Source organism: Jaculus jaculus, chromosome 6 (genome assembly GCF_020740685.1).
Source record: "Jaculus jaculus isolate mJacJac1 chromosome 6, mJacJac1.mat.Y.cur, whole genome shotgun sequence".
Lineage (NCBI taxonomy): Eukaryota > Metazoa > Chordata > Mammalia > Rodentia > Dipodidae > Jaculus > Jaculus jaculus.
The window spans coordinates 59,894,360-59,915,712 of record NC_059107.1 but is presented as its reverse complement, the minus strand read 5'-3'; the positions used below and the strand labels follow the sequence as shown (position 1 = coordinate 59,915,712).

General features: G+C 40.4%; 1 protein-coding gene across 8 annotated transcripts in view; it reads right to left on the bottom strand.

Annotated features, from left to right (window-relative positions):
• LOC101616168 (meiosis 1 associated protein) overlaps window positions 1-21,353 on the bottom strand; it is a 124,420-nt gene that overhangs the window by 51,012 nt on the left and 52,055 nt on the right. For all 8 annotated transcript variants that reach the window (XM_045152583.1, XM_045152589.1, XM_004668249.2 and 5 more), the window contains 2 exons: window positions 17,084-17,269; window positions 3,629-3,797 (listed from right to left, as the gene is read on the bottom strand). In XM_045152583.1, coding sequence (XP_045008518.1) covers window positions 3,629-3,797; window positions 17,084-17,269 — 355 coding nt within the window. The remainder of the gene's footprint in view (window positions 1-3,628; window positions 3,798-17,083; window positions 17,270-21,353) is intronic.

Below are 21,353 nucleotides of genomic sequence, written 5' to 3'. Positions count from 1 at the left end.
AGAAATCTGTGTGTAGACATTCATAGCAGCTTTATTCACAACAATCAAAAGTTGAAATCAAATATCCATTAACAGGCCATTTGTTAGACAAAATATGACATATTTATGTAAAATATTACCTCTCAATGGTAATTAACTACTGCTAGAAACAATGAATCTCAAAATCTGATTGAAAAAGGCCAATCACAAAAGATGTACTGCATGATTCTCCTTATAATACATGGAAACTAATTTACAGATGGAAGTAGATGTAAGTTTTATGCTCGGGATAGGGCATAGGATGAAGCATAGGGCAAGAGGAATCTTGTTTTTTAATTTTTACTTTTTGGTTTTTTGAGGTAGGGTCTTGCTCTAGCCCAAGGTCTAGGCTGACCTATAATTCATTATTTAGCTTCGGCTAGCCTTGAACTCATAGTGATCTTACCTCTGCCTCCTGAATGCTGGGATTTAAGGCATGTACCCCCATGCCTGGCAAAAGGAATCTTTTGTGGATGATAGAAGCATCTTGTATTTGGCTACAGTGATGATTTGTGGGCACACTCTACTATCAGGGTGCATTGGTCTGTATATTTAGAAGAATGCAACTTATGGTATATAACTTTTTCCTCAGCTGGTAAGGACAAATTTTCTTTTCTTTTAGATTATACTTTTCATATAACTTCAGATTTTTCTGCTAAATTCTAAAATAGTATTTAAATTAATTAAAGTTGCTATTTTTCTGAGACCATGGCTTCTGTAATTAAATATCTCTGTGTTAAAAATCCTTTTTTTGGGCTGGAGAGATGGCTTAGCGGTTAAGCGCTTGCCTGTGAAGCCTAAGGACCCCGGTTCGAGGCTCGGTTCCCCAGGTCCCATGTTAGCCAGATGCAGAGGCTGGAAGCCCTGGCGTGCCCATTCTCTCTCTCTCCCTCTATCTGTCTTTCTCTCTGTGTCTGTCGCTCTCAAATAAATAAATAAAAAAAAAAAATCCTTTTTTTTTTTTTTAAATAGGGTCTCACTCTAATCCAGGCTGAACTGGAATTCACTATGTAGTCTCAGAGTGGCCTCAAATAAATGGCAATCCTCCTACCTCTGTCTCCAAAGTGCTGGGATGAAAGGTGTGTCCCAACACGTTCAGCCCTGTGTTAACACTCTTTAGGTAATTTGGCTCAGCATGGTGGCACATGCCTTTATTTCCAGCATTTGGAGGGCCAAGGGAAGAGGATTGCTTAGGAAGGTCAGCTTGGAGCTATAGAGTGAGTTCTAGGTCAGTCTGTGCTGGAGTGAGACCCTGCCTCAAAACAAAACAAAATGAAAACAAAACAAAACCATTTAGGTAATGAGCACAGCACATTATTTAGTCTAAATGTCATAGAAACATGACTTTAATGTAGTTATCAGAGACAAACAAGCAACTCCTTTTCTGGCCTGCTATCTCAGACACTAGAGTTTGACGATTGTCTAAGAAGGGACTTCTCCTCCCCCAATACCACAACCCTTGTTCCCTTCAGAATCCTTTAAAAAGCACTGAATCTTTATCTTCTTGGTTGCATTGTTAACATTTGATGTTTCCTGGGATCAAATGTAGATCCAAGGGAGATGGACATGATCTCTTTGAAAGATTCCAGGAGGAAATATTAAACAGATGGTTTGTGAGCACTTAGCAAAGGAACCCGATATCCTTGTATACATGGTTGAGAAATGTAGGCTAATTGACAGCCTCATTAAGTTGATTTGTAACTGGTTCAGGCCCTAACCAGTGCAGATGCTTGTCAACCTGGACAGATGCTCTCTGGATGCCCAACTATACTGGTCATACAGGCCTTTGTAGTTTTGGCATATTTATCACTTAGCCATTCTTCAGAAAGCAAATAAAGACATAAAATATATGAAAGCTCACAAGTTGGACAGGCATGAATTCTTTTATTCAATTCAAAATGTAGAATATCTTCAATACCACTCATATATCTATAAATCCTTTTCTGATCTCCTCCAGAGGAAATCTTACTACACTGAATTTCACAATCAAGTTTTTTCCTTGTAAAAGTAGTTTTAGTGCTTTAAGTAACATTGTTTGTTATTTTAACTTACTTGAGCTTTATAATATAAAGAATTATCAGCTGGGCATGGTGGTGTATGCCTTTAATCCAAGCACTTGGGAGGCTGAGATAGGTGGATCACTGCCTGCCTGAGACTAATTCCAGGTCAGCCTAAAAGCAAGATCCTATCTTTCGTACCTTTCGTTACTTGCTTTTTTACTCAACATTGAAGATGCACCCCATTGTTTTATGTTGCTGTGGTTCATTTAACCTTAGAGCTGTATAGTATTCTACTTCATGAATATATCTCACATTTTTTATTCCAGAGACTAACTCTTTTAGTCAAAAACCGACTGATCAATAAAGAGTTGGAAATATGGGGGCTAGAGAGATGGCTTAGTGGTTAAGATGCTTTGCCTGCAAAGCCTACAGACCCAGGTTCAACTCCCCAGTACCCACATAAGCCAGATGCACATGGTAGTGCATGCGTCATTTGCAATGGCTAGAGGCTGTGTCCATTTTATCTGCCTTTTTCTTTCTCTCAAATAAAAAAAAATTTTTTTTAATTAGAAAAAAAGAGTCAGAAATGTGGTTGTGATTTTCTACTCACTTTCTTAACATCTTTTTAATTTTGTTTCTTGAGTGTATGTATGTGTTGTGTGTGGCATGGTCTCTCTCTCACTCTCTCTCTGTGTGGTGCATGCACATGTATGTGCCCTTGCAGTGCTCCATGTGTTTATCTGTAGCATGGTGTGCCCCCTCACCTGTACTGGCCTGAGAAGATGTCAGATGTCCTGCTCAACTGATCTTCTGCCTATTCTTTTTTTTTTTTTTTTTTTCTTTTTTGAGGTAGTGTATGTCTCTAGCCAAAGCTGATCTGGAATTCACTATGTAGTCTCACGGTGGCCTCAAATTCACAGCAGTCCTCCTATCTCTGCCTCCCAAGTGCTGGGATCATGCACCACCACACCCAGCTCCCACTGTTTTTCCATGACAGCTAAGCCACACATCAAGCTTTCCTGTGTTTCTACTAATCTATTCTACACTGGCCTATTTGCCTGTTCTCGTCAGTATGATGTTGTCTATTATTTTTTCCAGTGCTATGTGCATCATGCATGCTGGGTAAGTGCTCTGCTACTGAGCTATATCCTTGGTCTCAATACTGTCTTAATTGGAATACCTTTATAAACACTTTATATTGGGTAAGACAAACCCTTAGCTTTAATATGTGTCTTAATTTGTATGTGTGTTTGTATATGTGTTTTGCTAGCTTAATATTACTTTAGGACACAGAAAGACCATGGAAAATAATCTTGGCCTATAAAAGATTACTTACTTATTCATATTATTACAGTTCTTTTTACTTAAAAAAAAATTTTAGCCAGGCGTGGTGGTGCACGGCCTTTAGTTCCAGCACTCAGGAGGCAGAGGTAGGAGGATCGCTGTGAGTTTGAGGCCAGGTTAGCCTTGGCTACAGCGAGACCCTACCTCAAAAGAACAACAACAGTAACAACAAAATTCTTGAGGTAAGTATCATTGTGAGGTAAAGACCAGTGATTGTGACATAAGGAGATCCTGCATCAAACAAAAACAAAAGCACAAATTCTTACCATCATTGCTAGGCTCTTCCACAGGTGATGAGGAGTCCGTTTGTTCTAGGATTCCTTTTGTGACTTGAACAACCTGAAGTCTCCTGACCCTAAGTAGATCAATGTCTTTCAACCCTTCCTCCAATTGTTTAGCCACTTCTTTTCCAGGCTGGGAAGTCAGTACAGTAATCTGAAAATAAGTCCAAGAATTAATGTGTCTGTTGTCCTTGGTATCCAGAATGAGGAACAGACAGCTTATTCTGAAAGACTCAGAAGTCTGTTAGTAGCTGCTATTTTATATGAAGAGAGATTTAAACTTAACTTATACATCAATTTTCATTGGTCGATTCTGGTGGTGCAAATAATCACAGGTCCTTCCTTACCAGTCAGTCTGAGCTGACTCTAGAGGAAGCCATACAAGTGATTACCTTTTTAAGATTAGCTGAGGTACTGGTAGCATCTCACCTGCTCAAAATCCTTTGATTTCACAAGGGAATAGAAGAAATAAGGCCCCGAGGTCTCATTCACTAAATGAGCAGCATATATTAGAGACTCCATTGCTCCTCTCTCTCATGGTGCTTCTAAGTAATAGTCTCACATAGATTCTCTGCTTAGCCTAGGTCCAGTTAAGGTATTTTTGTTGCTTTTTTCTTCATTTTGTTTTGTGTTTTTGTTTGTTTTCTGAGGTAGGATCCCACTCTAGCGCAGGCTGACCTGGAGTTCACTATGTAGTCTCAGGGTGGCTTTGAATTTACAGCCATTCTCCCTCCTACCTCTGTCTCCCAAGTGCTGGGATTAATGGCGTGCACCAACATGTCTGGTTATTGTTTGTTTTTCAGGTAGGGTCTCACTCTAGTCTAGGCTGACCTGGATCTGAACTCATGGCGATTCTCCTACCTCAGCTTTCTGAGTGCTGGGATTATAGGTGTGCTCCACCACACCAGCTGTTTTGTGTTTTTGAGATAGGGTCTTCTTATGTAGCTTTGGTAGGCAAGGCCAGGCTGGCCACTTAAACTCAAGGCAGTTCTCCTGCCTCAGCCTCTTGAGATTACAGGAATATTTAATCTTTTTTCTTATTTATCTCATTGTACCTGGCTAGCTCTGTTGGTAGAGCATGAGACTCTTAATTATCTCAGTGTTATTTTTAAATTTTTATTTATTTGCGAGAGAGAGAGAGAATGGGCATGTTAGGGCCTGCAGCCACTGCACACTAACTCCAGATGCACACACCACCTTGTGCATGTGGTTTATGTGGGTCCTGGAGAATAGAACTTTGGTCCTATGACTTTGCAGGCAAGTGCCTTCATCACTAAGCCACCTCTCCAGCCCTAAACTCTTCTTAATGCCTCAGGAAATGGACCTGAGAGTTGTACTGTTTGGGAGAAATGGTGGACATACTGGATGTTTTAACAGACCAACTGAGTACATCTTCATAAAGAAGCAGAACAGAAAATCAAATAGCTTTTCATTTTATTTTATTTTTGTTTTTTTGAGGTAGGGTTTCATTCTAGATCAGGCTGACCTGGAATTCACTATATTGTCTCAGGATAGCCTTGAACTCAAGGCAATCCTCCTACCTCTGCCTCCCAAGTGCTGAGATTAAAGGCGTACGCCACCATGCCCAGCTTTCAAACAGCTTTTAACCTGTTTAAAATACATATATTGTTGGCTGTGGTGGCACACACATATGATCCTAGCATTTGGGAGGGTGAGGCAGGAGGGTTAACAAGAGTCCAAGGCTATCCTGAGCTACATAGTGAGTTGCAGGTCAGCCTGGATACAGTGAGACCTTGTCTTAAAAAAGGTGAGGGGAGCCAGGCGTGGTGGTGCACGCCTTTAATCCCAGCACTCGGGAGGCAGAGGTAGGACTGCCGTGAGTTCAAGGCCACCCTGAGACTCCATAGTGGATTCCAGGTCAGCCTGGGCTAGAGTGAGATCCTACCCTACCTTGAAAAACCAAAAAACAAAAAAAGGTGAGGGAGAACTGGAGAGAGCTCAGTCAGTAAAGTGCTTGCCCTGCAAGCATGAGGTCCTCAGTTCAGATCCCCAGCACCTTATGCATCTGGCTTATGTGGGACCTGGGAGTTGAACCTTAGTCCTTTGGCTTTGTAGACATGTTCCTTAATTGCTAAGCCATCTCTCCAGCCCATCTCAGTGTTATAAACTTATACCTGCCATTTTGGTCTCTACTTTTTGATGGATAAGTGATATAGGGGAAAGAAAGTTGGTTTTTATACTGGAGATTGAACCCAGGGCTGATTTGCATATGCTAAGCAAGTGCTCTATTCTCTGGTTTTCTTCTGACTTTGAAATGGAATTTCAAAGGGAAAAATGTTGGGGGGAGGGTATTACCATGGGATATTTTTAATAATCATGGAAAATGTTAATAAAAATTGAGAAAAGCAAAAAAGCATGAATTAACATAATTAGATGTAACAATTATTTGATAATTATTAATTCACGTTGAGTAAGATAACAAGCCTTGAAAATTTAAAGTTTTAAAATAAATAAGACAAACATTAAAAAAATAAAGATAATAAGTCACACAAAAAAAGAAATTTACTTATCCTTCACCAACATGTTGGACCTGAAGAAATATTGAGGTATTTGTGTGTAATTTGAATTTCTTATTGCATTTGAATGATATATATATATTTTTGAGGTAAGGTCTTACTCTAGCATAGGTTGACTTGTAGTTTCAGGCTAACTTTGAATTCACAGCAATCCTCTTACCTCTGCCTCCTGAGTCCTAGAATTAGAGGTGTGTGCCACCATGCCTGACTGGATGAATGTTTTTATTTTAATTTATTTGAGACAGAATAAATGAGAATGGGTATGCCAGGGCCTCCAGCCACTGCAAACGAACTCCAGATGCATGTACTATCTTGTGCATCTGGGTTACATGGGTACTGGGGAATCAAACCTAGGTCCTTAGGTTTCACAGACATATATATTCACAGTTATATATAGATACATATTTTGAGGCAATTGTGAATGGGACTGTTTCTCTGATTTCATTCTCAGCACATTTGTTATTGATATATAGACAGACTGCTGATCACTGTGTGTTAATTTTGTATCCTGCTACTTGGTTGAAAACATTCATCAACTCTTAAGTTTTCTGGTAGCGTCTTTAGGGTCCCTTATATATAGAATCATATCATCTATAAATAAGGATAGTTTGACTTCTTCCTTTCCTATTTGTATCTTTCCCCCTTTTTTTCAAGGTAGGGTCTCACTCTAGCCCAGGCTGACCTGGAATTCACTATGTAGTCTCAGGGTAGCCTTGAACTCACAGTGATCTCCTACCTTTGCCTTCTGAATTCTGGGATTAAAGGTGTGTGCCACCATGCCCAGCTTTTGTATTGCTTTTTAAAAACAGTTTATTTTTTATTTTAGGGGGGCCCAGGCAGACAGAGAGAGTGAGTATGGGTACACCAGGATCTCTTATAAATTAACTCCAGATGCAATGACCACTCTGAGTATCTGACTTTACATGGGTACTGGGGAATTGAACCCAGGCCATCAAGCTTTGGAAGCAAGTACATTTAACTGTGGAGCCATCTCCCTGGACCTGTGACCCTTTTGTATCTTTTTTCTTATTGCTGGAGCTAAGACTTCTAGTATTATGTTAAATAAAAGCAGAGAAAGTGGACACTCTTGTCTTGTTCCTGATTTTAGTGGAAATGCTTTGAGTTTTTCCACATTTAGTATTATGTTGGCTGTAGGTTTGTCATAAAAGGCCTTTATTATATTGAGATATGTTTCTTCTATTCCCAGTTTCTTTAAGACTTTTATCATGAAGGGATGTTGGATTTTGTCAAATGCCTTTTCCAAATTTTGAGATGATCATGTGATTTTTGTCCTTCAGTCCATATGTTGAACCATCCCTACATCTCTGGCATAATATCCACTTGATCAGTATGCATTATCTTTTTTTATGTGTTCCTGTATTTGATTTGCCAGTATTTTGCTGAGAATTTTTGCATCTATATTCATGAGGAAGATTGCTCTATAGTTTTCTCTTTCTTTCTTTTTTTTTTTTTTTGTTTGTCTTTATCTGATTTTGGTATTAGGGTAATGCTGACTTTGTAAAAGGAGTTTGGTATAGTTCCCTTGTCTATTTTATGAAATTGTTTGAGAAGCATTGGTGTTAGTTATTCTGAGAAAGTTGATAAAAATCCACGAGTGATTCCATCTGGGCCTGGACTTTTTTCAGTTGCAAGATTTTTTTTTTTAATTTTTTTTTGTCTATTTTTTATTTATTTATTTGAGAGCGACAGACACAGAGAGAAAGACAGATAGAGGGAGAGAGAGAGAATGGGCGCACCAGGGCTTCCAGCCTCTGCAAACGAACTCCAGACGTGTGTGCCCCCTTGTGCATCTGGCTAACGTGGGACCTGGGGAACCGAGCCTCGAACCGGGGTCCTTAGGCTTCACAGGCAAGCGCTTAACCGCTAAGCCATCTCTCCAGCCCAAGATTTTTTTTTTTTTTTATAACTGCTGTGATCTCATTGCTTGTTATAGGTTAAAAAAATTTTTTTTAAAAACTTATTTATTAGAGACAGAGAGAAAAAGAAGGAGGGAGAGAGAGAATATGGGCATGCCAGGGCCTCTAGCCACTGCAAATGAACTCCAGATACATGTATCACCTTGTGCTTCTGGCTTATGTGGAACCTGGAGGATTGAACCTGGGTCCTTTGGCTTTGTAGGCAAGCCTTTTAACTGCTAAGCCATCTCTCCAGCCCCCCACCCCTTTACTTGAGATAGGTCTTGCTCTAGCCCAGGCTGACCTGGAATTTACTCTGTAGGCTCAGGGTGGCCTCAAACTCATGGTGATCCTCCTACCTCTGCCTCCCAAATGCTGGGATTAAAGGTGTGAACAACCATATCTGGCTTATAGGTCATCGGAATGGTTAATTTCATCTTGCTATAATTTTGGTAAGCCATATCAATCTATAAATTCAACCATTTCTTTTAGATTTTCCAATTTAATAGAGTATATGTTCTTAAAGTATATCCTTATGATTTTCTGAATTTCATTGGAATCTGTTGTAATGGTGTCCTTTTCATCTATTCTCTTTTGGTTTTTTGTCATTTTTGGTAAGGGTTTATCAATATTGTTTCTCCTGTCAAAGAACCAATTCTTTGTTTCATTGATTCTTTTCTTTCTTTCTTTCTTTTTTTTGGGGGGGGGGGTTATTTGATTAATTTCTGCCCTGATCTTTGTTATTTCTATCTATCTACTGCTTTTTGGTTTGGCATGTTTTACTTTTTCTAAGGCCTTAAGGTATATGTAGCATTATTATTTGTGATCTCTCTAGTTTCTTAGGCACTTAAAACTATAAACTTTCCTTTTAGAGCAGCCTTCATTGTATCCCATAGAGTTTGGTATGTTGTGTTAACATTATCATTTGATTCTATGATGATTTTTTTTTTTTTTTTTTTGGTTTTCTGAAGTAGAGTCCAGGCTGATCTGGAATTCACTATGTAGTCTGCTTCCCAAGAGCTGGGATTAAAGGTATGGGCCACTACATCTGGTCTGATTCTATGAATTAAAAAATTATTTAATTATGAAAATGAGAGAGAGAGAGAGGAAAACTAGGTGCACCAGGGCCTCCAGCCACTGCAAACAAAAACCAGATGCATGTGCCATTTTGTGCATCTGGCTTACATGGGTACTGGGAAATGGGTCCTTAGGCTTTGCTAACAAGTGCCTTAACCACTAAGCCATCTCTCCAGCCCATTCTATGAATTTTTTTCCTTCTTGATTTCTTAAATAACCCATTCACAATTCAGTAGTGTATTGTTTAGTTTCCATGATTTTGTATATGTTCTCTAGCCTTTCTTGCTGTTTAATCCCATTGTGATCACATAGAGTACAAAGAATTATTTCAGTTTTTATATATTTGTTACATTTGGTTTGCTTCCTAATATCTGGTCTATTTTAGAGAATGCTCCATGTGCTGCTAAAAATGCATTCTGCAGCATTTGGATGGAATGTTCTGTAGATGCAGGTCCATTTGTTCTGTGATGTCATTTAATCCAAATATTTCTCTGTTTATTTTTTTCCAAGATGACCTGTCAATTGGTGAATGTGGGGTATTGAGGTCACCCACTGTGCTTGGGGTTATCTGTGACTTTATGTCTAGTACTGTTTGTTTAATGAAATTGTGTTCACCCATGCTTGGTGAGTATATGTTTAGAATTGTAATGTTCTTTTGCTGGATTTTCTCCTTAATTAGTACAGAGTGACTTTCTCTCTCTTTCTTTCTTTCTTTCTTTCTTTCTTTCTTTCTTTCTTTCTTTCTTTCTCTCTTTTTTTATCCTAATGCTGGCTTGAAGTCTATCCTGTCATATATTAGAATAGCACTGGAATGTAAATAAATTATTTTGGGGGGTTGAATTTCTGCTCAGTCACCAGTTCCAGCCCTTGCTGTGTGTTGTAGTCAGGTTTGTACTACTGGCAGAAATCATTCCACCAAGAGCAGCTTGTGGCTAATAAAAGGGCTATTTTGGCTTATAGGCTTGAGGGGAAGCTCCATGATGGCAGGGGAAAATGATGGCATGAGCAGAGGGTGGATATCACTTCTTGGCCAACATCAGGTGGACAACAACAGGACAGTGTGCCAAACACTGGCAAGGGGACACTGGCTATAACACCCATAAGCCTGCCCCCAACAATACACTGTCTCCAGGAGGCATTAATTTTCAAATCTCCATCCGCTGTGAACCTAGCAAGCAGAACACTTAAGCTTATGGGGGACACCTGAATCAAACATTCTGATTCTGGCCCCCACAAACTTACAACCATCCATGATGTAGAATGTAATGCATTCAGTCTAACTTTCAAAGTCCCAATAGTTTTTAATCAATCCCAATGATGTTCAAACGTCCCCTTAGTCTGAGATCCTGTAGCTGAGCCATAATTCCAAAACGATCTCAAAAAACACATAATAACACAGAATAAACATTCACACTGCATAAGATAGCACTGGGTATAGCAAAGAAATATTCAACCAACACAAGACTTAAACAGGGTAAACATCAAACTCTGTAGCTCCAAGTCCAACAACTCTAGTCAGTGACAAATCTCCAAGTCTGATAATTCTAACCAACAAGAAGTCTCTGGAGTTCCAATTCCACTCTTCCAGCTTGGCTACTCACAGTCCTGGAAAACTTCATCCAGGGCCGGTAGTTCTCTTTAGCAACCACCTCATGGTCCCAGCATCTCTACTGCAACCCACAGTCCATCCTCATGGCTCCATCGGGTCTCCATGCAGGCAGCCAGGAAACCTGCTTCACACCGACTCCAAGGCCATTTCCAAAACACAAGACTGTGTTGCAAATCCAATGACTCTCTCTTTACTTCATTTCTTATACTCCATAATAGCAGGTGGAGTGCCAATTTGTTAATCCAGGGGGGAATAAAGCAGACTTTGAAAAACAAGACACTCCTTCAGCATTCAGGCCCCTTCAAAAGATTGCATTCTTTCTGTGGTTCCAATGCAGGTCAGATGGCCCAATCTCAATGGTTGTAATCTCTCAATTGCAGCTGAACAGGCAGCAGTTTCACCCAAAGATTTCATATTTTTTTTTTTCTGTGCCCTATCCCTCTGTTCACACCAGTTCATTTCTACACAATACAACCCTTTCCAACTTTTCAGGACACAGCCATAATAGCAAGCCTCTCACACAAACTTCTAGCCCAGTCTAAGCAAAGCTCTTTTTCACCCTCAAAAGCCAAACCTCATAGTCCATAGTTCTTACTACATTCAGGTCTTTAAACTCTGACCAGAATAGTCCATCAAGCTGTACTTACATCACTGCAAGGTGTCTCTTCGGCCAAGGTTTCAATTCCTTCCATATTCCTCTTGAAAATCAGCTTCAAAAGGCCAAAGTCATACAGTCAGGTTTCTAGCAGCAAATGACACCACTCCTCAGTACTAACTTTACTGTTGCAGTCAGGTTCACATTGCTGGCAGAAATCACCTGACCAAGATCAGCTTGTGGGAAAAAAGGGTGTATTTTGGTTTACAGGCTAGAGGAGAAGCTCCCTGATGGCAGGAAAATGATGGCATGAGCAAGGCATCACTCTGTAGCTTTAGTTGGCCTAATACTCACTGTGTATTCCAGGCTGGCCTCGAACTTCCTGCCTCAGTCTTCAGAGCCCTGGGGTTATAGGCATGTATCACCATACTTGGATATCTGTTAGCACATTAATATGGTTGTTTTAAATTTTATAGTCAGGTGCCAGGTATGGTGGCCTACACCTGTAATCCCAGCACTCAGGAGAGAGGGGCGGGAGGATAACCACAAGTTTGAGGCCAGCCTATTATACACAGTGAGTTCTAGTTCATCCAGGGCTACAAAGTGAAACTATTTCAAGCAGCCAGCCAATCAACCAACCACCTTGTAGAGTGGTACAGTGTATTTCAGAATGGTTGTTTCCCAGTCCCCAGTCTAAGGCATGAGGGAGTTTTTCCTTGTTGTTTCCCGGGAGAGCTTGGTTGAGTTCTAGAAGTGAACCCTCACAGTAGTGTGTGGGTTACTGGAGATTTTAACTTTCAGACTTAACCACACTTAGTTATCAGCAATCATCAAAGTTCAGGTTTTCCTCCCCAAGCACTTGCTCTATGCAGGTTCTCCTTCAAGCTGTTGTGATTCTCTGAATCAGTCAGATCTCTCTCTAATTTTGCAGGCAGTGGTTTGCCCTGTGACCTTGCTTCTCTTAGTCATCTAGATAGGGATGTAACTTTCAGTTTACTAAGCATTTTAATAGTTGTTAGCATAAAGTGGCAACTTCTAACTTCTTTACATGGGAAAATGGAAGAAAGGAGTTCCACACATTTTTAACTCATTTGTTGCTGAAAGTGCACCCATGGAGTATCCACCCATGCACACACACTCCAAAATATTTTATTTATTTATTAGATGGGGGTGGGGAATGAAGAGGCAGATAGAGAAAATCGATGTGCCGGGGCCTACAGCCACTGCAAACAAACTCCAGACACATGTGCCACCTTATGCATCTGGCTTACGTAGGTCCTGGGGAATCAAACCTGGGTCCTTAGGCTTTGCATGCATGTGCCTTAACTGCTAAGTTATCACTCCAGTCCATAGCTTACTTTTTTTTTTCGAGGTAGGGTTTCACTCCAGCCTAGGCTGACCTGGAATTCACTATGTAGTCTCAGGGTAGACCTTGAATTCATGGTGATTCTCCTATCCTCTGGCTCTGGAGTATTGGGATTAAAGCCTTGTATCACCATGCCTCGCCCATAACTTATATTTTTCAAGGTTGTGTCAGTCTGGCATCAGAATACCATCAATTTTTACATTTATACATTTGCTAATCCCAAGACAATTTTTTCAATTTGATTCCAAGATTGTATTAAGGATAATCACAATTATTTGGTTGCTGTGTTTTCTGAAATAGGGTATATTAGTTACTTCTCTTGCTGCAACAAAATACCTGACAAAAGCAACATACAAAAGGAGAGTTTATTTCAGCTTACAATTCTAGGGGGTATAGTGCATCATGGTGGAAAAGGCATGGCAGCAGAAGCCACAATACATCACAGTGAGGAAGCAGAGAGTGATGAGTGCTCTAGCTTTCTCCTTCTTTTAAGAAAATATTCTATTTATTTATTTATTTGAGGGAGAATGGGGGAGAGGAATAAGAAGAGGCAGAGAAAGAGAGAACGGGCATGCTAGGGCCCCTAGCCACTGCAAATGAACTCCAAATGAATGACAACTTGTGCATCTGGCTTATGTGGGTACTTAGGGAATCGAATCTGGGTCCTTAGGCTTTGCAGGCATGCATCTTAACCACTAAGCCATCTCTCCAACCTGCTTTCTCCTTTTTATGCAGTCCAGGACCTCCTCCATGGAATGGTGCTATACAGGTTTTAGGTGGGTCTCCCTATCTCAATACAATTTAGAATAACCTTTATACACATGCCCAGAGATTTGTTTCTATGGAGATTCTAAATCCTGTCAAGATGCAAGTTGACAAGCAAGATTAATCATTACAGATCTACCCCTTGTCAACTTGGCACTCAAGCATATCACTTTTTTTAAACTTCTCATTCTTTTTTTTTTTTCGACGTAGGGTCTCACTCTAGTCCAGGCTGACCTGGAGTTCACTATGTAGTCTCAGGGTGGCCTCAACTCTCAGTGACTCTCCTACCTCTGCTTCCAGGGTCCTGGGATTAAAGGTGTGCACTACCACACCCGGCTCAATCTTTTATCAGGAAAAGTAATATGTTTTTCCTTTAGTTTTAAAAACTATTTATTGGGGCTGGAGGGATGGCTTAGCAGTTAAGGTGTTTGCTTGTAAAGCCAAAGGACCCAGGTTCAATTCCCCAGGACCCACATTAGCCAGATGCACAAGGGCGCGCATGCATCTGGAGTTTGTTTGCAGTGGCTAAGATGCCCTGGCATGCCCATTTTCTCTCTCTCCCTCTTTCTCTGACAAATAAATAAATAATAATTAAAAAAACTATCTATTGACAACTTTCATAAATATAGACAATATACCATGACTATAGTCCTGTCTTAACACTCTCCATTTTCTTCCTCCCAACCACCCTTCTTCTTTCCAATTATTCTCTCTTCTATTTTGATGCCATCATTTTACCTCTCTTATTATGCAGGTCTTGTGTAGGTAGTGTCAACCACTGTGATGTCAAAACATCACTTCTAAGCCATAACTTTTCATTCCTTATCCTCACAGATTCATGAGCATGAAGGTGCATTCTGTCCAACTTCAAAAGTCCCCATAGTCTTTACCAGTTCCAACTGTGTTCAAAAGTGTAAATGCAGAGTTTCTTCTGCGACTGAGGCAATCTCTAAACTGTGAGCACCATAACATTAAAGAAAAAAACCTTACATACTCCCAGCACACAATAGCACAGAGTAAATGTTACTATTTTAAAAGGGAGGGATGGAGGCATAGCAAAAAAGAAAGACTAGACCAAAGCAAGGCCAAAGCCTGCATGCTTTGTCTGGTATCTGGGGCTGATGGTGAAATCATCTGGGCTCCAAAGGGTTTGGTAACCCCACCCCTTTAGCTCTGCTTCCCATGGCACACACAGCTTCTCTCTTGGACCAGCTCTATTCCATGCTTGTGGCTTTCCTTACCAGATATCCATGGATCTGGCATCTCTAGTATCCTGGAGTCTCTATTGAAACTTATGCTTCACCTCCATAGCTTCCTTCACACAGTAGCCTCCGTGGGCCTCCTTGCAGGGACTCTGACCCTGCCATACATTACTCTCAGTAGCTCTCTGGAACTGGTGTGAGACTCCATGGCCTACATCTTTCATGCCTGTAAAAGCAGTGTAGCTTTCAGGATGACCCTGGGGAAAATATTTCCCTAGGTCATTGCTTTCAAGCAGGGAGCTCCTTCAGGAACATTCTCAGTTGAGACTCCCCTCTTTCAAATTAATTTGGATTTTCACAAAATGGAACTTCTGACAGGTGGGAGTCTTGTCCTCATGGAACCTTTCCTACTGTTGCAATGAGTTTTCTTTTCATTTTTGAGTTTTCCTTTAATGGTGCTTATCTCTTTAACAATTACTGCTGCTTTTTCAGTGCTCGTGTTCTTTGGAATGTTAAACCCTCTTTTCCCCACTGAATGACACATTTCATCTCTTTGCTGTTTGTTGTTCTCTCTCACTATAGATTTGGATCAGACTAGTAAGCAGTAACCTTGATGCAGCCTGAATGCTATCTGTCTTGAGATTTCCTCTGTTAGACAAATGTGTCCATTATTATTGCTTTTTTTTTTTTTTTTTTTTTTTGTCTTTTTCGAGGCCAGGTCTCACTGTAGCACAGGTTAACCTGACCTGAAATTCACTCTATAGCTCCAGGCTGGCCTTGAATTCATTATAATCCTCCCATTTCAGTCTCCTGAGTACTGGGATTAAAGGCATGCACTGCTGTACCTGGCTAACCTTTGTTTTGTTGTTGTTGTTGTTGTTTTGCTTTTCGAGGTAGGGTTTCACTCCAGCCTAGGCTGACCTGGAATTCACTATGTAGTCTCAGGGTAGCCTCGAACTCATGGTGATCCTCCTATCCTCTGCCTCCAGAGTGCTGGGATTAAAGACATGCACCACCATGCCTGGCTAATCCATTATTTTTTAAATTTTTTTAAATTTTTATTTATTTATTTGAAAGTGATGGAGAGAGAGAGAGAGAGCGAGCAAATGGGCGCGCCAGGGCCTCCAGCCACTGCAAACGAACTCCAGACGTGTGTGCCCCCTTGTGCATCTGGCTAATGTGGGTCCGGAGAATCCAGCATCGAACCGGGACCCTCAGGCTTCACAGGCAAGCACTTACCGCTAAGCCATCTCTCCAGCCCTAATCCATTATTTTTAAATATAGCTCCATTCAAGCTTTCAGGATACAGCCAGGTTTCTTGCCAGAATATAACAGGAACTGCCTTTAACCCAGCTACCACTCATTCTTGTTTGCCCTTGCAACCTCATAAGCAGGGACTCCACTGTATTCATTTCTCTCTACATTCTAGTCTTCCAAACTCCTACCACAATGGAAATGTAAGCTCTGCTTACAGCATTTAGAAAAGCTGGCTTCTCTACCTCCAATTTTCTCCTCTTCCCAAAAGCTCACAGGCCATGTAGTCAGGTGTGTCACAGCAATGACCCCACTTCTTGGTCTCATGCTGTAGACAAAATACCTGACAAAGCCACTTATGGAAGGAAAGTTTGGGGCAGGAATGTGAAGGAACTAGTCGCATTCAATTTGCAGTCAGGAAACAGAGATGAATGCTGATGTTCAGTTGTCTTTTTCCTTTTTATGTAGTATAAGACTCCAACCAATGTAATGGAACTTCTCATATTTAGGGTGGATTAACCTAATCTAGAAAGTCTCTCATAGCATACTCAGGGATTTGTTGCTATGGTGATTCCAAATCTTATCATGTTGACAATCAAGATTAACCATCACATAGGGTCTCATTCTGTAGCTCAGCCTGGCTTGGAATTTACTGTATATCCCACAGAATTCTAGGCTGGCCTGGGATTGACAGTCTCTTGCCTCAGTCTCCCAAGTGCTAGGATTACATGTGTGAGCCACCTTGCCTGGCTTCAAGGATATCCACATCTACATAAAAACAGAATCAACATAGGTAGTTCAATGTTTGCTATGTAAGTTTCAATGACCTGGAGGTAGATTATATATTTAGATTTTACTTTGATTTCAGTTTTTCCTTATTATTGGCTTTAGTTCCAGTTTCCCAGTCCCTCTTGATGCCCATCTTGAACATTAAGAGCTGAATTGGGTACTGGATAAGAAGAAATATGTCTCCTGCCTTCAGAGTGCTGAAAATGTAACCTTGAAAATTATAGTCAATGTGCAAGAAGCAGAGAACAATGTAATGATGATAATAACAGCATACATATATGGACTGAAATTGGAAAATTATTTCAGGTTCTGAAGACAAGCATCACTCACCTCCAGGGAGGTGCAGGGCACAGCAGTGCCTGTGCACATGTGTCTGCTGTATTGTTTGAACTGCTGCAGCCCATCCTCTACTGCCAGCTGCAGGGAAGTGCTCTGTGGTCCATAACAACCTTCTGTTGGTAACATGCGGAGCTCTGAGATGCAGGCCTGTAGTCTAATGAAGTTTCCTTTTACTTGCTGCAGGGAAAAATGAATCAAAGAGACAGATCTTTAGTAACCTTGGTTTTAAAGTAATTGGCAGTCTAACTTTTTTCCTCAATTTTTATTAACATTTTCCATGATTATAAAAAGTATCCCATGGTAATACCCTCCCTCTCTCCCCCACACACTTTCCCCTTTGAAATTTCATTCTCCATCATATCCCCTCCCCATCTTAATCAGTCTCTTTTATTTTGATGTCATGGTCTTTCCTCCTCTTATGATGGTCTTGTGTAGGTAGTGTCAGGCACGGTGAGGTCATGAATATCCAGGCCATTTTATGTCTGGAGGGAACACAGTGTAAGGAATCCTACCCTTCCTTTGGCTCTTACATTCTTTCCGCCACCTCTTCTGCATTAGACCCTGAGCCTTGGAAAGTGTGATCAAGATGTTACTCCATACTCTAGTCACTTCTTTCCAGTACCATGATACCTTGAGTCATCCCAAGGTCACTGCCATCTGAAAAGAGAAGATTCTCTATCCAAGTGAGGGTAGCATTAATATAAGGGTATAAATATTAAGAGAAGTGCTTACTGGGCAGTTTGATGAGCATAGTATATACACTTATCCAGACATCAGCAGATGTTACACCCCTAGGTATCTAGGGCTCATGAGAAGTCTAACTTTTATCATCAGTGACTCCTTGGGAGTTTCTTCCCTTCCTAAAACTTTGTTTATTTGACCAACATGTACTGAATGCCAATCATGTTCTAAGCACATCAGTAGTATTTTCCCTATATCAGAGAATGGGAAGTTTGCAGCCAAAAAGGCTTTCATTAATCAAAATGTCAGAAATAGGAAAGGAATTGTTTGAACTCATTCACTTTCTCAATGGAAGTTGGAACTAGGACTGCTTAGTTTTACTTGAGCCATCTGCAAACTAGACATCTAGCATGGTTAGCAGTAGAAATTCTCTTGGTTTCTTGTTAGTCACTAAGAGCATCTCTATTTAAGAATGACAGCTTTTTGCTGGCACGTGAGGGGCTGATATAGGACTGAGAGTTTGAGGCTAGCCTGGGCTACATTTCAAGTTCAAGGTCAGTTTGGGCTATATGCTGAGAACCTGTCTCAAAAAACAAAACCAAACAAAAGTTTCCCCAGAAACGATTTTGATCATTTCACATCGATAAGGTTCTACCTAATCAAAGTCTCAGGATCATTTCAGCAAAGAACAGAATCTTGGCTTAGGCTGTAGTCATCTTAAAGAGCAGACAAAGGGCCTCTTGTCCTCCTCATTGTCCTTTGTAACAACTTGTTCTTAGGCAGTAATCTAAATCTGATTCTAGGTCAATTATACTTGTAAGAATACAGAATTTTGAAAAAGTGTGTACTGAAGATATGAGATAGCATTTGAAGAAATTTCATACATTAATGGTAGGTGGGGATAGGAAGGAATTTTTGAAGAAACTTTCTTGACCAACAAGCAGAAGAATCAACCAATATATCTGCAATGTATATAAAATGCATGTGTGCAAACTACAGTACTGCAGGGGAACAAAGATTGCTCAAGGCAACCCCTGCCTTGCTCAGTTTCATGCTGCTTAGTTTGCTTACAGATCCTTTCCTGAGTCTTGGAGGGGTAGGTAGGGGGCACAAGAAACTGGACATAATTATGACACAAAGAAAACTTGAAATCTAGAGTAAAAAATGAAAAAAAAAAACTGTTCAAGGAAGAAATGAGGGCAAATCAGACCATAAGTATAGCCAAGTGGGCTTTTAAGTCTTTTTTCTCATACATCCTATGAAAGTATCTGAAAGGCAAGGTATTTATTTACTTTTTTTATACAATTTGAGGCAACATCTAGGTTATTTTTAAATTAAAAATTTATGTAGAAGAGAGAGAGAGAGAGAGAGAGAATGAATGATGAATGGGCATGCCAGGGCCTCTAGCCACTATAAGTGAACTCCAGATGCATGTGCCACCTTGTGCATCTGGCTTACATGGGTACTGGGGAATAGAACCTGGGCCCTTTGGCTTTGCTGGCAAGCACCTTAACCACCAAGCCACTTCTCCAGCCCTTAAACAATTATTTTTATTTATTTATTTATAAAAGAGAGAGAGAGAGAGGGAGAGAGAATATGAAGAATGGGTACACCAGGACCTCTAGTCTTTGCAAATGAACTTCAGACACATGAGCCACCATGTGCATCTGGCTTACTTAGGTTCCAGGGAATGGAACCTGGGTCCTTAGTCTTCACAGGCAAATGCCTTAACTGCAAAGCCATCCCTCAAGCCCAAACATCTAGATTTTTTTTTTTAAATTTTAGTGTGTATATGCCTGTGTGTGTTCACATATGTGTGCATATGGAAGCCAAAGGACACTCTTGGGTGTTTTTCTTTATGCACATTTGCCTTTTTTCTATTTTCTTGGTTTTTCAAGGTGTGATAGTTAAGGTGTCAACTTGATCTGTTTAGTGATCCACAGAAATCCCCTTCAGATGGGTCCCTGAGGTTGCTTCCAGGAAGGATTAACTGAAGGAGGAAGTCCTTCCTCCAGAGTAGGAGACCTCTCTCAGAGGGAGACTTTATATAAGGAAACTCTGGGTGAAAAGAGCCCTTTCCTTCCTTCCACTTAGTGGAGCTGTTTGCTGCCTTCCAGCATGGACTGAAGACCAGCTTCAACTGAAGACCCTTATGGATTGAAAAATGGATCGAAAACCAGCAGCTCCTCAGGAAGCCTTCAGGCCTTCAGTGCCGGATCAGGACTGCTGAAGCATCTGGCCACATGGACTGAGCAGCTACTGGGTTCTTTGATTCTTGGGCCTGCAACTTCTATTGGGCTACCATAAGCTAATCCAATAACTTTCCCTTTTAATATCCATTTAGTCATTGATTTTAACTTTTAAAGCTCTGGCTCTTTAAACATTTCTGCTATTCTGAAAACACTTGTGCTTGCTACTAACTTTCAAAACATCTTAAAGATAATTAATCATTGGCCATTTTCCTCTTCAGAGTGTTAATGTTTTTTTAAAAATATTTTTTGTTTATTTATTTCAGAGTGTTAATGGTTTTATCCTTATACCACAGCAGTAAGGTGGGAAAGTCAATCATTCCTTTTCCCCACCACACAGAGAGAAAATCCAACCTATTTATTTATTTATTTATTTATTTATTTATTTATTTATTTATTTATAATCCAACCTCTTTAAACTCCAGAGCTAGGTCAACTTCCCTTCATCCTACCAATGGGAAACTAAGGTTTATATTTAAACCATAGGTAAGATTAGCTGTGTTATTACCCTGCAAACATTCAATTTACAAATATATTTGGTCTTAAGTTATAGGACACAAATGCTGCCACTTTTGTCTGTGTCAGCTTCTACAAGTTTTAAGATGAAGTGAAAAAAACATAACAGAAAGCTAATGTAAGGACCCTGCTACAAGGAGATAAGGGCTTAAGGTGTCCTGTCCCCTAAGTCCTGGTGCGCTCCGCCCCCACCTGGCAAACAAATGTTCAGACACATGCTAATCAGCATGGCACCAAATGGGGGGGGGGGGGTTTCCATGCTGTGAAGGGCTTGCTCTACTACTGCCAAAGATGCATAGCTTTGCAAGAACCTCCATGTACTAGTCAGATTATATCTTGAACTTGCTTATGTTATTTGAGGCAAGCCTTTCTAGATACATGAATCTAAACTGCAAAAGATTTTCTAAGACAAATGTGTATAAGGGTTTGCAATATATACTAGTGTTAGCACCACATGTTAGTCTGATGAGGTAAAGACAAACCCTCATATAGCTTTGGGTAGAAATCACAGTGACAATCTTGAATGGAGTGTTCACAGCAACATTGTTTCTGATCATCACAATAGGTATATGCAGAGTCATTTGATTTCACATGTAAAATCCAAGCAGACCATGTAAGCCAAGTGATTTGCTGGGAGCAGGAAGAACACAGCAAAACAGGCTCTTTTTAAAATACAAGCTATATGGTTCTTGGTCAGAGATTTTTGATAAAGTACATAGACCAGCATCACTGGGCTGACTTATTTGAGAGAAATACGCAGTAATTTCCTCTTTCAGGTAATGGTAAGGTTCATCTAGGACAACCTGTGTGTTCTT